Below are 21,285 nucleotides of genomic sequence, written 5' to 3'. Positions count from 1 at the left end.
AACTTGGATACACTGAACAAGTCTTCATTTTTTAACTTTGTTTAATACACAGTGATCTTAAGGGAAATATAAACATTGTAAACATCTATATTATATTTCTGCCCAAAATGATGCTAATGCAGGCAAAAAGTATTCTGTTAGGAGAAATATGGTTTAATACAATTAATGGTTGATCAGATTTGTGGAAAACTGTGTTTTGTAGTTGTTTCATTTTTTTGCTAGAGAAATTTTCCATATATTAAAGATTATTAGCCAAATATTTTAATTTTCTGCTCTTTTGTGATAAAAAGCTTGGCAGCTAATGAAAGGAATGGAAATAAGTTCTTATGTTGGCATGATGTATATATGCTAGAGGAAATACAGAACCTAAGCCAACTGAAGAATTCATTACAAAAGTGGGATGAGTGATTTTCTTACATTCTTCAAAAGCTTTCATCCAAAAGTTGAAAAAAATCAACATTGTGATCTAACATAGTTATGCATGGCAAAAGACTTTCAACAAAATCTATTACAATTACCATAATGTAAGAATTTATTGGTGGGATTTCTTTGTTTTTAAATAAAAATGTTTTATTATGTTTTTTTCAAGTTGAATTAGTTGAGTTGTATATGAATATTAATCAACAATATAGTGTTGAATTAATGAGATCCTAGATACTTTATTGATGAATAATTATACTTGACTCATCTGAAAGCAAGTTAGTACTTGTGAAATTCCTTTTAAAAAGCTTACATTTGAAAGAAGGCAGTGGCAAACATCATCTATAGCAGTGGTCCCCAACCTTTTTATCGCCGCGGACCAATCAGCCTTTGATAATTTTACCGTGGCCCGCTGAGCGCGCGCAGGGGTGGGGGCTTTGGGCCACACGTGCGTACCTGCGTGGGGCTCTCTTCCCTGGAGCCTTTGCGCACGGCCCAGGAGCTTTTGCGCACGGCCCAGGAGCTTTTGCGCACGGCCCAGGAGCCTTTGCGCTGCAGCGTTCATGTTCCCCGGCCGCTGCGCGGCCCGGTGCCAGGTACTCCACGGCCCGGCACCGGTCCGCGGACCGGGGGTTGGGGACCACTGATCTATAGTGTAATCAAAGAAACTGCATGGCTTTATTTTATTTACTTAATAACATTTACATGGCCATTCAACTCACTCACAGTGACTACAAGTGGCTTACAAAGCTAAAACCTCCTCCCACAGGGAAGCATTAATCACAGTCAGAATCTACCTGCATGTCACCTCCCCAGAAGCTTTCACAAGCCAGGTAGGGCATGTGCTAATATTCCCTGTCCACTTCCTCAGAAGCAATGGGGTCAGACCTTTCCCAGATAACTGGACAAGAACTGCTTCAGGTGCCTCCACCAGATCAGCAACCATGCTGGCATTTTACTGGGAACAAATCTGAGCAATTTTGTCTTCCAGAAAATCAGCAAATTCCTCAGAGTGTCTCTTCAGGTGAATCTCTGTACCCTCCTTCCTTAGGAGGAAGTTATTCACCTTAAAGAGGGTCACTGGCCAATTATCTGCCGACTCGATTAGTGCAGAAAAATATTTATGGTTTACCCCCGAATCATCATGAGGTACGCTTTAATAGCAGCTCTTACGCATGTTCAATTGAGTTTGTCCCTTGTCTTCTTCCAGGAGCACTCTGGACGTCTCTTTATCCATTTCATCCCTCTCAATTCCTTCATATATCATGGGAAACAAAGAGGTTTATGAGTTAGGAGAGGTTGCATGGGTGCAATTCTATCCAGAGCCTCAAGTCATCTTCCTATTCCAAGTGGTGACTAAGACTTTGGCAGGACTATGCAGCACATCTGCAGTTATAACTCAAGTTTCTTCTGAAACACATCTAGGTCAATTAGTCGCTGGGGCGGACTGACCTAATAGATCCTGCCTCCCTGCAGGGGGTGTACATTTCTAGAGAAACTGATCACCACCAGACTGATCTGACCATGACAGGGGGACCACAGATAGATTCACTAATTCCAGGTCACATAGGCACTGCTCCATCAAGAATATTAAACCAGCTATGATTTATCCATGTAAGCGCTAAGAATTTGTCTATTTTTATTTAATAGTTCATCTTTTCACATTAAAAATGACAATTCTGTGACAGTTTTGAGGAGCTCTAAGGACCATGCCCAAAGCTTTTAACAGGAATACAGCAGATCATACTTTTAGTGTAAAAATTACGATCATTTTAATTTTAAATGATCATAATTAAATATACAGTCTACTATTCAAGCCATGATGAAAGAGTAGATTGACATGAATATAATTATTAATCAAAATAATGTGGGCAAAATAATGGCCTTGCTTTGAGGTCAAGGGCCCTGAAACCCTTGGAAGCAGTCATCTAGGTTCTTTCAAAATTGTTACCAAGTTGTAATTTTCAAATAGGAAGAATAGGAAAATTATTAATTACTTGGCAAATAATCATATTAGCTACATGTTAAATTAAAATATCAAATTCTAACCATTTTCTTTTTGTTGAACATGCCTGTTCTGGATTACATAGCCTCTGCTTTGACACTTAAAGTTGCTTCCATTTCAAGCTGTGCACCTCAGCCATGTAGCATTGTTGCATTATTACATTATTCCACAGATTTTACTCAGAAAGCAAGTATGCCCAGAAATAGTTGGCAGAGCAGAAGAGGAAGGTGGATAAGAATTAATGTTGATTCAAACATACGTTTTAAAGAAATCTGCCTCCAGCACTGACCAGCCAAATGCTTTTAAAATGTTTAAAAGCCTCTAAAAGCCTAAGCAGGCAGTACAGAATAGCACAGCAGGTATAATTTTACCATCATTGCCCCAATTTTTCATAAAATGGAATATAATATTCAGGTCTTGGCTATGTGTTGCATACTTAAAATACATGCTGCCCTGATTTATTTTTATTTTTAATTAGTCATAACCTTTTCAGAAAATTATCCTGAATATTGCACTATTTCTAAGAGGTTTGCAACTGAAATTCATTTATGCTGGAGATTTTTAGCAGCAACTGTAGAAGGCACTTTGAGGTCTCTTCCTGAATTACAGGGAAGTAATACATATGATCCCAAGATATTTGTCATCCCTTTAAGATAGGTCAGGTCATGAAATAAACTCAACGAAGACTATTGAAGCTGTATTATATAAATGCATTGTATAACAACAAAAGCTTGAAAGACTTGCAGAGATCTCCCCTCCCCCCCCACCAAATAGAATCAAGGCAGAGCAATTTTTATTATTTTTCCCTTATTCAGATTTTTTTTTTTAATTTGATTTATATGCCGCCCTTCTCCGGAGACTCAGGGCGGCTTACAATGCGTTAAGCAATAGCCTTCATACTTTTGTATATTTTATACAAAGTCAGTTTATTGCCCCCACATTCTGGGTCCTCATTTTACCTACCTTAAAAAGGATGGAAGGCTGAGTCAACCTTGAGCCTGGTGAGATTTGAACTTACAGTAATTGCAGGCAGCTAATAACAGTTATTAGGTAAATCCCATGTAGTTGCAGTGTCCCACAGTCACATGATCATCATTTGTGATGACCTATCAACTGCTTCACTTATTTTACTTTCAAAAGCTAGTTAAGTACACAAATGGTGATCACATGGCCAGTAGATGCTGTGGCCAATCTAATTGTGAGTTGGTACCAAGGGACACTGTGACAACCACAGTTGTAAGGAACAGCCATAAGTACCCTCATTCAGCATAGTTGTAACTTCAAAGAGTCACTAAATGAGGACTACCTTTACAATCAAATACGGTGTGTTTGTGAATAACACAAAACTAGATAAATTCCTGTTCACATTGTTTATAAGAAGTGTTTCTGCTTGATGTTCTACTGCCTTCTCAGAGAATCCTAGGAACTATATATAGACAGTTATATCTGAAAGTTAACACATTATTTTTCCCTGTAATTAAAAAAGATACTTGCATGGTTTTCAGAATCAGTTTGGTTTTCTTTGTCCTAATACAGGTTGTGCTTCTAAATCGTCTTGAACGAATATTCAAGGCCTGTTTTCCTCCTGTACTTGTTTCTGAAATGAGAGAGGAAATTCCTCCTTTAAATCTCATGTTAGAAGTGGGCAGAAAACCAGAGAGAACAGTGGAGAACTTCTCAGAAAGGTATGGAATATTTAGTGGCATCAAAACATGGAGAAGAAGAATATTTGGGAATATTTTCTGAGACAAACTGTCCTGTTGGGCAGAAATAGATAATTTGGACGTGGGGTATTGCTTATACTTACAAAAAAGTATTTATTATATCTAGTGTCTTCTAAGTAGACACCAATCTATTTGCTGTGAACCTCATTTTCTCATTGTATGGTAAAAGAATAATTGTTCTGTAAATATCAGTGTTATTTCCCTAGAGGTTAAGTGCTTGGGTGGGATCTTAATCAGTACTTTTTTTTAATATGCCAGTCATTTAAAAATGCAGGAGAAAGCAATTAAATCTGCTGAGTGCCAGTGTTTTTCTTTTTTGCTGTTTCTCTTGACTTATAACATGCTCTGTAGGGAACTACTTGATGTGTGGGCAGAACTTCAGGATATCCATGATGCTTATGGACTGAGATACCAGTGGGGTGGCTCCCATAGCAACAAAAAGCTTCTCTGCTCTTTGGGAATCGACACAAGAAACATTGTGAGTTTTCAGTTAAGGTAGAAATTCTTCCATTCTTCTGGAATGCAGAATAGTATATAGTTTTAACTCTTGAGAGTAATTTTACATGACATTGTATATTTCATAAGTAAACCTACAAAACTGCTGGTCTTGTTTGAAAAATGGTTCTTGAGACCAATTGAATAAGTTTGCAAATAACTTGGACTAATTAGATGGAAATGTCTTTTGTTTTAGCTCTTCACAGGTAATAAGAAGCAGCCTGTCATAGTTCCCATGTATGCAGCAGGGTTGGTAAGTTCCAACAGCTCAATGTGGTTGCATTTGCATAATAGTAAAATCTAATGCCCTTTCAGATCAAATGCAGCGTAGCCTCCAAGTCATGTATCGGTTATTTAAGTTTTAGGTAAACTAGAGTAGCATTTAATTTAATTTATTAGCACACTTTATAATATCGTTTCTTGTGTTATTATTGTACTGAAGGGAATGTAAAATTCTTCCACTTCCCTACACATTTTCTCATGTGCTGTGGGGCAGTTCTGATATTGGGGAATTGTTAGGAGCTCTATTCTGTGATGACTTAGTTCATAATAGAGCTTTTTGGGTGCATCAGGTTTAGACAACAAATCCTGTTGCACTTTTGGATCAGTTACTTTGTGTGTAAGGTATGGAGTAATGTTCTTGAATTCCATTTTCTTTGGGACAAGAGCTTTGTTCCACTTTGTAGGACATTTGGTTCCGAACATCTGATAGTTAATTGCAGAAAATATCATACCTATCATTAGGTAGATCTTTCCTTAGATTTTTCCATGATTCTTAGATACTTAAAGAAAAATAGAAGCCATAAACAAGCCATTTTGATTGCTTAGGCTTAGGCTCATTCAGCTGCTGTCATCCTTTGCATATTCCAAATCCTTTTCCCAAGTTCAAGAAAAGAATGCTTGAATTAAACAAATTCTGAATGCTACAAATTATATTTTGCCTCCAGATCAAAATGGGAATCTCAGTCTGAATTGATATTCACTTATGTTTTGGGAATTGATTACAAATCATTGCATAACTTGCCTGATTCATATTTGATGAAAAACTATTTAGTAATAACCAGGAAATGATAGAGTTAATCTCAAAGCTGTAAAGATATGACAAATCATTCTCTTTTGTAAGCTAAAACTTCTATTCCATCTTTAGCCAAATCATTTTAAACAGGAGCACTAGTACTTCTAACGATACTGATTATAGATACTGATAATAAGAGTTGTAGAGCAGCTATATCACATCATGCTACAAACAGTCCAGTTTTTGGGTTGAGAGATGAGCACTGCAAGAGCTTAGGGATGAACCATTTAGCTATTGTGCACTTCTCCAATAACAACAATAGTTTAAATTAACACATGAATAAAGTGGTATGGACTAGACTAGAGGATAGATGCTGTTTCTGCACTAATTGGTCAGCTGGGAAAATACTCTGAGGTCCCTTTCATGTTGAGGGCAAATGTGGGTGAGCCACAAATGGCTGTGTGTGTCCAGAGTAAAAATGGTGGGGATGTGAAAATGCCCACCCTCCATCATTCAGCAGCACCCATAAATTACAATGTTATATTGTAATGTAAATATTATTATTCAACACGCTAATTGAATAAATTTATGCAATGGGGTGCAATGAGTTCTTTGGGAAGTACGATTAAACAAAAAAAAAAACCTCTTTATTTTTATTACTAAGCAATCATATTTAAAAAGTAAAACTGTTTCTATGATTTTAAATGCAACAATAAAAATAAATATAACAATGCTAGTCTTCTTTTTCTTTTCAACCAGAAGTAAAGGTTTCTTTATGCTCAATAGTAGATACACTAGACAGACATTATTGTTTTAAAAATATGCTTGGCGTTTCTTTATTCAGTGTTACTAAAACGGTATGTTTTGTGTTCATAACAAAACACAATAAGAGTGTTTTTTATTGTGATAGATTTAATTGGCCATATGTTGATTTTGTTTCATTGTATTTATAGGTTTTTTATTTTTTCTGTTTGTGTGTGCATATGCTTTTTAAAATCTGTTTTAACTTATTTATTTTATATTTTTTACCTTTTAAAATTACTAATTGTATCCTATCCTCCTTATTTTTGCCTGTGACCATAATAAAGTTTTGATTGATTGAGTGATTGATTGATTGATTGATTGATTGATTGATTGTGTTCATTTCTAGGGTATGTTAGAGCCTACAAAGGAACCCATGAAACCAATTTCTGCTGCAGAGAAAATAGCTTCAATAGGACAGACTTCTGCTATATCACCAGAAATTAATATATGTACACCTGATCAGTTGCAGGTAAAAAAAAAAAAAGGAAGAATAAGACTGGTTATTGTTCAATCAATATATTCTTAATGACAATATCCAAAATTTTGTCAATCTGCCTGGGAAATCTTCATATGCTCAAAGAAAGCTGCTGAATTTGTCAGAGCTAGGTTCATTAGCACTCATCTGCTGATGGAGCAGCTTAACATCTGTGAGTGGGAATGAATTATTTCTTGATTGTCCCTCCCGTTGAATATCTATCAATCTATTACTAAAACTTGGGAAACCCTTCAGATTGGATGGATGCAAAGGACTAATGATGAGATAAAAGGACAGGCCCATTGGTCAAACATAATTTGGGTGTTGCATATTCCATAATTTTAGTTTCTAATGTTATCTAAGATCATGTGTCACCTGTCAAACTCATCCTTACATGGATTTTGTCCCCTTGTGAGTGAGTGAAGCCTGTTTCCAAAGTCTTCATCAGAGAATGGCTATTTTTGCTTAACTTTAAAATAGCATTTTGATAAAGATGGTATTTATTATATATGATTACAATTAGTCCTCGACTTATATCCATAGTTGGCACTGGAATTTTGGTCATCAAGCATTGTGGTGGTTAAGCAGGTCTAAGACTAGACCTGATTTTACAACCATTTTTACTGTGGTCCTTAAGTGGATCATGTGGTTGTTAACCAAATCTGGCTTTGCACATTGATTTTGCTTGTTAAGAATGTTGCAAATTGTGATCATGTGACTGCAGGACACCCTAACCATCATGAATGTGAGCAGGCTGCCAAGCACTCAGATCACAATTATGTGACTGCAGAGCAGGTGTGATCATCATACTTTCAAGGGTGGATCATAAATCACTTTTTTCAGTGCTGTCATAATTTTAAGCCTTCATTAAATAAATGGTTGAAGACTACTTATATTTGGTGTAATTCAGGGAAAATGTTCAACTAATATTGAAATCTTTTGAGAATATGAACAAAATGTAATGTAGAAGTAGTATTTATTTTGTATCTAAACAAAACAAAAAATTAAAACATATATATTCAAATAGAAGTATATTTCAAATAATAAAGTAATTAGATGAGTTTCTTTGTAAAGTCCATGGAAGTTTTGAATCACACAGGTCAGGCTTGGCCAGAAGATAGCTTAATGAGGTACTGCTATCTTATATTTCCTTTCAATTGAAAATTATGGTAAAAATTGAAAAAGTAGCACTTTTTGGCGTTTCTGACATTTCACTTTAGGTAAAATCAACAATATCTTGAGCTATTTGATTCAAACCCTGCTGTAAATAAAGTTTTTGTGATAGATGATGGTAATTCTGTGCCAGTGCTGGACATCCTCAGATATGGGGATTGTTCTAATCATCACCAGTTCTTAGAAATATGTAAATATTGTGTTTCCCCAAAAATAAGACCTGTCTTATATTTTTTTGAACCCTGAAATAAGCGCTTGGCGTTATTGCCATGCGTTTAAAAGCCCAATTGGGCTTATTATCAGGGGATGTCTTATTTTGGGGGAAACAAGGTATACCCAAAGCAGGGCTATTACATTGTGCTCTTCTCCACTGAGTAGGTTAGAAATGTTGCAGTATCATGCTAGGACATATCCACAGAGTTAAGGAATTGAGCATTTAGTGTCTGCAATTTTTGCAGGCCATTGACTGCAATTCAACCAACATAATTGGTTGATTCTATTAGACAATTTGAATAAATTAAAATTAAGCATTCTGTCATAATTTAAGTTATATGAAATATTAAGTAAAATCCTAAATTGCTTTCTTATACTTTCTTATACACTATACATTCAATACTTACATTGTACAGTTTTGCAAGCTTTAATTTTAATTAAAGAAGATTTAGTGAAATTGTTGACACATTTTGCTCTTGCTTTGCATTTATGCCTTTTTGCAAAAAAGAGATAAAGTTCAGAATGAATATGCTAAACAGAAGTATCAGATGGCAGGGCCGGATTTAGATGAAAAGAGGCCCTAGGCTATTCCACTTATGAGGCCCTTTCACCAGTGGTGGGATTCAATTTTTTTAACAACAGGTTCTGTGGGCGTGGCTTAGTTGGGGGTGTGGCTTGGCAATCATGTGACTGGGTGGGCGTGGTTAGCTGGTCACGTGACTGTAGGCGTGGGTAGCTCGTCATATGACCGGGTGGGCGTGGCTATGTGCATAGAGACTACTCAGAGGGCTGAAAAAAGTCATTTCTGACTGGGCCTCGCACTTTTGACCGGTCCTCACACTTATGACCATCCTCACATTTATGCCCGTGCAGCTTTCTTAACAACCATGTCACTCATTTCACAACTGCTTCTCTTCACCATGGTGACAAGATAGGGCAAAAACGTAAAATGTGAGGACAGTCGTAAGTTCGAGGACTGGTCAAAAGTGCGAGGACCAGTCAAAAATAACTTTTTCAGCCCTCTGAGTAGTCCATATGCACAAAAGGACTACCCAGAGGGCTTAAAAAAGTGATTTCTGACAGGTCCTCGCACTTTTGACCGGTCTTCGCATTTATGACTGGTCATCATTTATGCCCATTGTAGCATTCTTAACAACCATGTCACTCATTTCACAACTGCTTCTCTTCACCATGGTGACAAGATAGGGCAAAAACGTAAAATGTGAGGACAGTCGTAAGTTCGAGGACTGGTCAAAAGTGCGAGGACCAGTCAGAAATAACTTTTTCAGCCCTCTGAATAGTCCATATGCATAAAAGGATGCAGCAATAGAGAGGGATGAAGGAAGGGAAGGGAAATTAGAGTAGGAGTGAGGGTAAGAGAGGTAGGAAGAGAGGAGGAGAAGGAGAAAGGAAGAGGAAGTAGGGAGGAGAAGAAGAGGGGGAGGAAGAGAAAGTAAGAAGGAAAGAAAAGAGAGAGGTGGTAGGTTTGAGGAGAAAGATTGCTGTACAATAAAAAAGATGAAAGGGAAGAAAGCCAACCCCAAACAAATATAAAGATATTAAGATAAAGAATGAATTGTTAAACTTTAAAGAATAAAAGAGAACAAATATGAATAAATAACAATAATTAGAAATTCTTTCCTTCTTACTTTCTCTTCCTCCCCCTCTTCTTCTCCTCCCTACTTCCTCTTCCTTTCTCCTTCTCCTCCTCTCTTCCTACCTCTCTTACCCTCACTCCTACTCTAATTTCCCTTCCCTTCCTTCATCCCTCTCTATTGCTGTATCCTTTTATGCATATGGACTATTCAGAGGGCTGAAAAAGTTATTTCTGACTGGTCCTCGCACATACAAACATACAATGTCCTCGCACATACAAACATACAATGTATTTTCTTTGAACAGAGTATTTGGCTGGTTCACAAATTTAAACAGTGTTTAGTCATTTCAATTAAATTTACAATTTCTATATTTCCTTTTTGCCATATTTATTCCTCATCTATTTTTGTAAAAAACTAATATTACCCTTCATCCTCATCTCTAATCTTAATCAAATTCAATTTTTCGCTTCTATTCTATATTATACCCCTTCCTGTTGTCATCTATTTTTATATCCATCCTCACATTGGTTATGTAATATTAGTTGTTTAATATAAATTCAACATTTTAATATAAATCAGTTATATAACTACCTTTTTTGTATATTAATCAATATGAACATGAATATTCCAATTATTTCCATGCAATCCAATTTGTTACAAATCAATTAATTATATTTACCAATAATAATAAACCAAATAATTTCCCCCATATATTCCTCCAAACCACAACTTAACCATTTCTGCTTTCAGAAATATACAATTAATAGTATCTCAATTATTACAATTCCCTAGTTAAATAGAGCTTTTTTTCTTTTGTGTTTTAAAATCCTGAACTCTCCTCTTTTTCCCTAAATTTCCCATTGTTTGCACCTACCTTTTTTGGTGAAGAAAAAGAAAAGAATTCTGCCTGCCTAATTTTTCCAACCTTGCAGCAACAGCAAAGCAGTTTCAGTTTTGTTTTTCAGCGTAGCTAGGGGAAAAAAAATCAGCACTCTTTGCAAGGAAGCAGAAGAGCCCTGAGCAAAACAGCTGAGACAAATCAGCTGAGAGCCGGAAGGCCAATTAGCCTATGCTGAAGCTCCGTGGGCCAATAAAATTACAAAAAAAACACCGAACCCTTTGTTAAATTGCTGGCTCCCCCGCCCCTCGCCCACCACTATTTATTGGCAATAAATAGTGGTGCGGAGGGGCGGGGCAAGCCAGCAATTTAACAAAGGGTTCGGCTGCACCACTGGCTCTAGGGCGGCCCTTTGAAGCCCCGCGGCAAGAATTTGAAGTTTTTTTTTCCTCTAGCCATCGGAGGCAGCAATAGATGGGGAGTGGGCGGGGTAAGCGAATGGCCGGCGATCCAACAGAGCAGAGAGTGAGGGTGAGTGAAGGCGTGGAAGCTGCTTTCTCCATCCTGCTCTCTTGCGTCCGGAGCCCACGTGGATCCCAGGCAGCGGAACTCAGGCTAGGGAAGGGGTGGGCAATTGTGGCTCTTTTACAACCTGTGGCCTTCAACTCCCAGAATTCCTGAGACAGCCAAGCTGTCTCAGGAATTCTGGAAGTTGAAGTCCACAGGTTGTAAAAGAGCCACAATTGCCTACCCCTGACTACGGTAGGCTGGTGCCGCGCGGGTGGGAGGCGAGGGGCGGGCGAGCCAGCAATTTAACAAAGGGTTCGGCTGAACCCCCTAGAACCCCCAGAATCCCACCACTGTGTAGGCCCCTCTTGATCTTGAGGCCCTAGGCTGAAGCCTAGTTAGCCTATAGGAAAATCCGGCCCTGTCAGATGGGTAAGGCAACACAGATAAAATATACAATAGTAATAAAGAATAAAGGGGTTTGCATTTGCTTATTTCCATTTAAGCATCATGAAGCTCTAAATCAGGGGTCTGCAAACTTGGCAACATTAAGGCTTGTGGCTGGCTGAGGAATTCTGGGAATTGAAGTACACAAGTCTTAAAAATTGCCAAGTTTGGCGACCTCTGCCCTAAAGGACAGGGTAAACTGAGAATCTAGAAATTCTTTGTGACATTTAATTTAGGGTTAGTGTTAGGTCAGGATTTCTTTTCAGAAGACTTGTTTATTTTAGAAAATGTTAATTTTTGTTAACTCCCCTTTTTTCAGCATTGTCCTGTAAAAGTTGCTATGGTTTTGCAGAATTTTTTGGAGTAGCATGGCACTCTGGAATACAAAGGAAAGATGTACCCAGAAAACGTCCTTTCCTTTAGTAGGAAGTTACTGCTGGATCCTTGATTCTTTTACAAATGAAAAATAGTCCTTTTGTTCTTTGAATAATAACATCTGGAACTTTTTAAAAATGCAATATGCATTACTAGTTATTAGTGTACAATTTTTTCCTTTATCTTATGCTTCAAAATTAGAAATTTAGGTAGTAATAGTTTTCATATTTTTTGTTGTTTTCTTCTAATTTATTGTCATACTTAATACCCTAGTTAAGTGTATTAACCATTTTGAAACATAAGCCTGCTGATTGTAAGATTTTGCTTTTTAGTGCAATTCAGTGTTTTTTTAAATTATTAAATAATTATGACTTTATTATAATTATTTAAGAGAGTTGTAGTGATCCATTTTTGCCCATTTATTAAATATACTTCATTAAATACATTGTGATTGTCCCTTTGTATTTTCAAAACTGAAGAATTAGAAAATTGTATTTTGCTGTTACTGTTCTGCTTCTCTTGTATTAATCATTTATACCTTTTTTTTCTGCCTGTTGTGGCAGAGCAATATCCCTGTCTGGAGTAATATCATATTGTAATTGTAATTCATATGTCCATCAGACATATCTAGACCCCCCAGTACTAGAAAATAATTAAACCTTTTCATGGGTTACATGCATTTTAAGGATTTCATTTTGAACATTGAGCATTTGTGCCTTGAGTCTGTCTTTTGTCTTTTCAATGGTAGCCTTTTTGCTTTGCATGCACAAGAGCACATAAGACGTTTTATTATACTATGACCTAACTATAAAATCTGATTTCTGACTTTTCAACTCTAGGAATCTCTACCACCTGTCCAGTTTGACTGGAGTAGCAGTGGCCTTACTAACCCTTTAGATGGTACGTCTCTCCGTAGAGCCTCTAGCACCAGAGCTAGAGTTAAGAAAGCTACAAAGTTCAGACAAACATCTTTCTGCTGATAGCTTACATATATATTTTCTTAGCTTTGGAAATTCAGGCTTTCTTTCTGTTTAACTATGCTCAATTTAAAGCAGTCTGTAGTGTTTTAAGAGCAAGGTAAGACATATTTTTGCTCAATTTGTGTTACATACACATCACTGTGTAATATTGTATTAATAGAACATAAGTTTGGAGTAATTAGATTATTTATATTTAGTTTATAGCTTTCATCTCAACAGACTGTTGCCTATTTAGGCTTCTTTATAGTTCTAAACAGCAAAATCACATGTGTAGTAATTGCTTCCAAGGTTTTTTTTAATCAAAATCTGTTTGTAAAACATTCATTTTTTAAAAGCTACTTTTCAACCATGTACAAATATTGTATATGATAAAATGCTAGCCCACTTTAAGTTTTGTTCATTGTGAAATTTTACTAGAGTAAATCTTTTTGTTAATGGCTGCAAACTTGTATTGTCATGATTTTCTCTAGTTAAGTGCCAAAAATAAGAACAAAGCTTCAAAATGTAAAAATATGTACATTAAATACATCTGATAAATTAAATAAGATTTAGTAAACATGGCATCTATTCTGTTACAGTTCAGTCATACATCATAATTACCAGCCATGTCGGTGAACTGAAAACATTGCTAAACAGTGTTTGAGGATGTTACGGTTTTGTGATTCATATGAAGGTGCTGAAGGAAAGCCTGGATGGACTCTCTTGCTGTTGTCTGGTGTCTTATTTCTTCAGTCAATTCATTATGCTTTCCTTTAAAAATTTCTTTAAAATGTATTTCTGATTTTTCTGTTTCAGTATTAAAGGGGAACAATGTAACTTAACACCAAGGAGTTGGTTGTAATGAGAACTACTACTACCAATATTCCTATATATTGCTTTGCTATATTATTTATTAAATTGATAAATCATTCTATGCCTGCTAAGCACCTGGGGCTTATAATGAGTTATTATCATAGGGAAGAAAGTAACAATGCACAATAAAATTTCAAAACAATAAATGAGAACATACAGTCCTTACTGTATTTTTATGGACAACGCATTATTCATTCATCATGCACAGTTCAATTTAAAATGGTAAAGTTATGCACATTTACTACAACTTGTACTATTTTTGTACAGCAGTATCTTTTTTCATGTAAAACAATAGCTTTGAATTTGCAAAATTGTTTCCCTTTAATTGGACATACCCTTCTGATTCTCTCTGGTTCTGTCCATTGTTCTGAAAATGTGGGCTAGCTTCTAAGTTACTAGTATTGGAATCCCTGCTGCATTTGTACATGACAGTGTACATTGATTTGTTAACAGCTATAGAAACTGCAAACTAATCTTGTAAGCACTATTATATTTTTTTATAAAATGATGTAATAATTACTAATTATAACTGGCATGTTCAAGTGTGTGTCTTACCCCCTTTTTACACATAAATCCCTCCCTTGGCTTACCTTCTATATGGCTGCCTACCAACATGGTCACTGAATTTCAAGCTAGTGGAGGTTCCACTCTTCTGAACCTTGATTTCTTTGGGCCCGTGGATGACAGTAGCTCTAGCACCACCACCACCATCCCAGGTCAGCCAAAACAGTAAACACTGCAAATTTAATCTCTTAACTTTTGTACTAAAAGCATGAGCTGCATTGTGTGATTTTCCTACAAACAAGAATATATGAGTTTTAATTTATAGCTTCTTCCTCCATAACCTGTTCCAATCAGTAGTTAATTCTTTTTTTTTTCTATTGAACCGTAAGAATATTTTCAGTTTGTGATCTTTCTGCTTGAAATTATGCTCGTTGATCTCAGTATCAAACCCTATAGAATGTAGCAATAGGCAGCTGCAACTAATGAAGTTGCATAAACAAGAGCTGGCACCTTGTTGCTTGTAGAAAAACCGAAAAGTTGATATTAGGCAAAAGCTTGTGTTGTAATTCTGAACAGCAGTTTAATACTTCTGAAATATTTCAAGGCTGAATATGGGAATATTCTGCCATCTTAGAATGAAATATGAGAAGACAGGACATATTAACAGTACATTTTGCTTCTGTTTAGTTCTCTTGATAGGTAAAGATTTCAGTTTACTTGAAAGATTAATCTGTAGCAAAATTAATTTTTAAAAAGAAACGGTCATTCGTCAAGCTTGTTCTGTTAAATGTTGCAGATACAGTCTAAAGACTCTTGTTCTCTTTGAATTGTCTGTATGGATCTTAAACAGTTCACTGCTTGAGGCAATATTCTCCTCTCTGGATATAGCAGTCATTTTAAGATGTAGCAGAGGCCTCGCTTACCTAGTATTGTTCCTTAATGAAAGTCCAAGCTATGATGAGACCGAAAGATCTGTATATAGTGTGTCTCATATCCCTTTCTAATCCTTTACTGGGAGTTCAGATGTCTTTCCGTGGCACAGCATGCCTCTGTGTACACATGAGACGGGTAGAGGAGTACAAGTCTCTGTTAAGCTTTGGTGATCAAATATCTAGGAAGAGCGTCCCTTATCTTTGTAACTATAGAAGCTTTTAGTGGTACATTGTGCATTTTTAACTCTTTAATATCAGAATTGGTAAATCATCTTTGTTAGAAGTTAGTCATTTAATTTTGCATGAGGCATACATATTATTTGATACATTAATTTTTATCCATCAATTTTAATTTTCATAATATTGCTCAGCAGTGCACAGTTATTGGCTTCTTGTAAAATCAAATTTGATTTCTGACTAATTTAAAATAATTATTGTGAAAATACCTATTCTTGAATTTTCATTAAAATTTTATCCTCAAATTAATAGAAAACATGTAGGAAGTAGTGACATCTATCTTGTTTCTTGGAAAGTCATTTGCTTCTAGCCTGCAATTCTGAGTGTTGAAAGTGGATGTAACAGTGTATGTCTGTTCCTAAGCTTAAAGCTCGGTCTTAACTTAGATCCTGAATTCCCTCAATCTCATTAAGGTTTTTCAATGTGACCATTTTTATATTAAAATGGTATGGATATTTCCAGGCATCACAGATTAGTTGTACTTACACAGCCTTATTTCATATTCATTTTATTTTAAAGGCCTTGGTTTAAAAGTAATGAAATCAAATTTAGAACTTTAGCAGTTATTTTTTAATCATATGTGAAGATAAGCAGTTTTAGGTACTGAATGTTGTTGGCGTATGGCTTGAAAATGTTAATTGTAACAATATGTTAAATGTGTCAAATGATTTCATTGTGACTTTTAAATTTTGAAATACTGGCAGGTTTATATGCTGCCATACCTTAATGGGATTTCTGAAAATCCATTAACTATTTTTACAATTGTATGTTTCTGTTTATTTAAGAATTCTGTAAACATCTGAAAACTCTATACCCTGAATTTAAATTTCATATGTTACCTCCATATTTTCAGTTGAGTAATAAGTCTGCAGTGGATATAGGGTGACAAGGGCCTTATCATTGGTTTAACTAAAAGGGTTTTTTTATGGTTATAGGAAATGACAAATTGTGTGCACTTTAATCTTCTCAAACCTAGTTTCTGAAAACAATTGAGCCCTCATTATGCTACCAGTATATTTTCCTCTTTTTGAGTTGTCAGTTTCTACTCTAGATAAGGCAGTTTTAAAAAAATACTGAATTTGGAGTTTTCCAAAAACCACTACTTCCAAAAACTGGTTTATTTTAATTATTTTATGGCTCCTATTGGTTTTCAATATCCATGCCTTTCTTAATTGCATTCTCATAAAAGAGGAGAAACCAAAATATTTTTTTAAAAACTATTTAAACTTTTTTTTCATTACTAACATTGAGGGAAAAAATGGCATGAGAACTCTAAATATTACTTGTGTAGTGATAATGGAATGAAAATGGATGTTATACGGTAATGTAAACCATTCTGTTTCCTGATTTCATTAGAAAAATATTATTTAATTTAGGATAAACTTCTGTCTGACTTTTATGTCATTTTATCTGCTGCTCTTGACTCTCACTTAATAGAATGTGATGGAAATTAACAAAATGTCTATGATTTGCTTATTAGGAATGTTGATAGTTCAGATGTTTACAGACAATAGAAATTAAAATTCCTTAACTGAGATTATATGCAAACAATTTCTGCTATCTGCTACTAATTATAATTTTATGCTATAAGGTGTCGATCCAGAGTTGTATGAGTTGACAACTTCCAAGCTAGAAACTTCCAAAACCACCAGTAAAGTGACTGATGCATTTGCAAAGTTAATGTCTACGGTAGAGAAAGCAAGTACATCGGCAAGGTAAATTGCATTGACATTTAATGATTCTTGAGTACTGAGTAATGATATATTTTGTAAATTCGATGGGTTGGCCGTCTCACAACTGGGTGATGAACAAAGACTAAAGAGATAGCTACCACCAATAATCTATGATATCTAAAGTAAAAACAATACATCCCAATCATGAAAAGCCACATCAGATGTAATTATATTCTGAGAATCCAGGAAAAAGGAGAAATTCTGACCAAATTTCAACAAACCAAATTGACCAACATAGCCTCAAAGTTGTTAATTTTCTTTCAAAGTCTTAAAATAGCACAAAGGAGTGCACAGGGTGCAGTAAACACTGAAAGTTCAGCAGTCCAGGCCAAGCAAATCGGCAGAATGTACAGTAACATTATCAGATTCGAGGTGCAAAAAATCTATATGTTCTGAGTCTCACTTTACTGATTTATTTTTTGCCAACTAGTAATTGGATGTTTGTAGTTTTTGATTCAGTGTTTTTGATTCAGTGTGCTTGACAATCAACAAGATGCTAATGCATATATTTTAACACTCTAAAATACTCAACATTCAATCAACTATCCAGAGCAACATGGAAAACTTTCTGAAACAACGTTATGTTGTCAGATTGATAGGCTTGGGGAAGAGGGTATATCTATTATGCATGCTCTTACAGTTGCAAAAAAAAGTATGTGAACCCCTTGGGATTATGTGGAGTTTTGCATGAATTGGTCATAAAATGTGAACTTCATCTAAGTCACAACAATAGAAAAGCATAGTCTGCTTAAAATAATACTACACAAACATTAGATGTTGCCATTGTTTAATTGAACATAACATGTAAACATTCACAGTGCAGGGAGGAAAAAGTATGTGAACCTTTGGACTTAATAACTGGTTGACCCTCCTTTGGCAGCAATAACCTCAACCAAATGTTTTCTGTAGTTGCAGATCAGACCTGCACAACAATCTGGAGTAATTTTGGACCACTCCTCTTCACAAAACTGGTTCAGTGTAGCAATATTCTTGGGATATCTGGTGTGAATCACTCTTAAGGTCATGCCACAGCATTTCAATCGGGTTGAGGTCAGGACTCTGACTGGGCCACTCCAGAAGGCGTATTCTGTGCTGTTGAAGCCATTTTTTTGTTGAATTACTTGTATGCTTTGGGTCATTATCCTGTTGCATCACCCATCCTCTGCGGAGCTTCAGTTGGCGGACAGATGGTTGTATGTTTTCCTGCAAAATGTCTTGATAAACTCTGGAATTCATTTTCCCATCAATGACAACAATCCGTCCAGGCCCTGAGGCAGCAAAGCAGCCCAAACCATGATGCTCCCTCCGCCATGTTTTACAGTGGGGATGAGGTTTTGATGTTGGTGTGCTGTGCCTTTTTTTCTCCACACATAGTGTTGTGTGTTCTTCCCAAACAACTCAATTTTGGTTTCATCTGTCCACAGTATATTTTGCCAGTAGTGCTGTGGAACATCCAGGTGCTCTTTTGCAAACTTCAAACGTGCTGCAATATTTTTTTTTGGACAGCAATGGCTTCCTCCGTGGTGTCCTCCCATGTACTCCATTCTTGTTTAATGTTTTCCTTATTGTAAATGTGTCAACAAAAATGTTAGCATGTGCCAGAGATTTCTGTAGGTCTTTAGCTGACACTCTAGGATTCTTCTTTACCTCATGAAGCATTCTGCGCTGTGCTCTTGCAGTCATTTTTACAGGATGACCACGCCTAGGGAGAGTAGCAACAGTGCTAAACTTTCTCCATTTGTAGATAGTCTGTCTTACCATGGACACATGAACATCAAGGCTTTTGGAGATACTTTTGTAACCCTTTCCAGCTTCATGCAAGTCAACAATTCTTGATTGTAGGTCTTCTGAGAGCTCTTTTCTGCGAGGCATGGTTCACATCAGACAGTGCTTCTTGAAACCAGTAAACCCAAAACAGGTGTGTGTTTTTAAAGGGCAGGACAGCTGTCAGCAACACATCCAATATCATCACACTGATTGGAGTCAAGGTTGGCTCACTCCTGGCTCCAATTAGCTCTTGGAGAAGTCATTAGGCTAGGAGCTCACATACTTTTTCCTCCCTGCACTGTGAATGTTTACATGTTATGTTCAATTAAACCACGGCAACATCTAATGCTTGTGTAGTATTATTTTAAGCAGACTGTGTTTTTCTATTGTTGTGACTTAGATGAAGTTCAGAGCACATTTTATGACCAATTCATGCAAAACTCCACGTAATCTCAAGGGTTCACATACTTTTTCTTGCAACTGTATATCCTATCGATTGTGGAGCTTTCAGTTTGCCTTTGAAGATACAGTCTCACCTCATTTCTAAAGATAATCTAAATTTGAATATCATTTATACACACAAATATGTTCACACTCAATAAGACAACTGAACCAAATAGTAACAATACTCTTTAAAGCACTGGTCCCCACTGCTTGCGGCTTGGTGGCCCAGCTGGGGCAGAGAGGGGAACTGGACTGCGTGAGCAGCAGGCAGGCAGGCACGTGCATGCAGCCCTTGTGCAAATGGTAGGCTGGTGCACATGAGTACAGCTCGTCTTGCATGAGCAGTGGGCTGGTGCGCATGCATGCAAGTGGCTGCCAGCCCGCCATTCGCACAGATTGAGTTGCGTGTGCATGCCTTCTGGCCAGCCATTCACACAGCCCAATTCCAAACAGGCCACAGCCCGGTAGTGGGCCACAGCCTAGGGCAGTAATGGCTAACCTTTTTGCCATCGTGTGCCAGGAGAGGGGGGACGGGGGAGGGTCGCGCGCGCACATGCCCACGCACATGCGCACGCAACCCCACCCACCCCCGCTCCTGGCACATGATGGCCTGGTAGGCCCGTTTTTCTTTCTTACCTGGTTCCAGATCCTCTCTATGCATCTGGAAAGGGCAAAAACAGCCTTTCCCACTCCCTTGGAGGCCCTACAGAGGCTGAAAGGGCCCATTTTCCAATTCTCGGTGGGACAGGAAGTGACTTTTTTTGCTGTCCCCAGCCTCCAGAACCTCTCTAGGAGTCTCTAGGAGCCTCTCTAGGGGTCTCTAGGAGCCTCTCTAGGAGTCTCTGGAGGCTGGGGACAGGAAAAAACATCAGAGAAAGGAAACATAAGAAAGAAAAACGGGCCTCCCCCCCCAGGCCCTCCAGAGGCAGGAAACAGCCTGTTTCCCTACTTCTGGTAGGCCCAGAAGGCCCGAAAATCAGCTGGCCGGCATGTGCATGCGCCCCAGAGCTGAGCTGGTGTGCCCACTAATATGGCTCCGTGTGCCACGGGCCTAGGGGTTACAGACCCCTGCTTTAAAGTATGTCCAACACTTACATTGAATTAGAACACAATAGTGCATGGGCATATATTTAGTTTTTCATTTGCCTTCCACCTTCCTATAAACCTGCTACATCAACTATAACAGTTAATTCTTTTTACTGAAAAAAGAACAGTAGTCTATGTTCCAGAAAAGTAGACAATGACTTTATAATACTGGAAGTAGAATACACCTCCATTTCTGCCTAGGTTATGATTTGGGAGTCAGAGCAACACTTAATGCACTGTGTATACAGTGTGGAGTGAGGCCTCACAGCTAGTGTACTGCAGTTGTTAGATCTGGGTCAGTAAATAGGACCCAGCAACCTCATCAATAACTATATAAATAAGTCATGGGAGTGGAGCTGAAGGTAGGGAGGGAGGCTATTAAAATATTGCCTTTGGGGAGATGGGCAGCATACGCATTTGATAAATAAAAGATATAATTATAGTGATAATACTATTTGGGATATCCAGCTAATACGAATATCACTGATGTGCTGTTGTTTTTACGAGGAGGTCCAGATAAGAAGCGCCACCAGGAACATTCATTCTATCTTTAGTGTATGGTTATATTAATAGAATCTTGCAAGTCTGAAAGTCCTCCTCCTATCCCTCACTTTTACTCTCCTGAAATTAGGGAAGGTTCCTTCTGGGATATTTTTGCCAA

General features: G+C 37.1%; 1 protein-coding gene across 4 annotated transcripts in view; it reads left to right on the top strand.

The window, feature by feature from the left end:
- The window catches only part of AFTPH (aftiphilin), a 43,149-nt gene that overhangs the window by 8,828 nt on the left and 13,036 nt on the right, over positions 1-21,285 (top strand). The window contains exons 3-9 of one of the 4 annotated variants that reach the window (XM_070933079.1): positions 3,962-4,110; positions 4,501-4,627; positions 4,841-4,897; positions 6,810-6,932; positions 12,929-12,989; positions 14,554-14,637; positions 17,186-17,309. In XM_070933079.1, the coding sequence (XP_070789180.1) occupies positions 3,962-4,110; positions 4,501-4,627; positions 4,841-4,897; positions 6,810-6,932; positions 12,929-12,989; positions 14,554-14,637; positions 17,186-17,309 (725 nt within the window). The other 3 variants (XM_070933080.1, XM_070933081.1, XM_070933082.1) reach the window with 3 other exon arrangements.

This window comes from Pituophis catenifer, unplaced genomic scaffold (assembly GCF_029215685.1).
Source record: "Pituophis catenifer annectens isolate HBS135680 unplaced genomic scaffold, rPitCat1.0.hap2 SCAF_1, whole genome shotgun sequence".
Taxonomy (NCBI): Eukaryota; Metazoa; Chordata; class Lepidosauria; order Squamata; family Colubridae; genus Pituophis; species Pituophis catenifer.
Note: the sequence above shows the minus strand (reverse complement) of the source record. Positions and strands in the feature narration are given on the sequence as shown.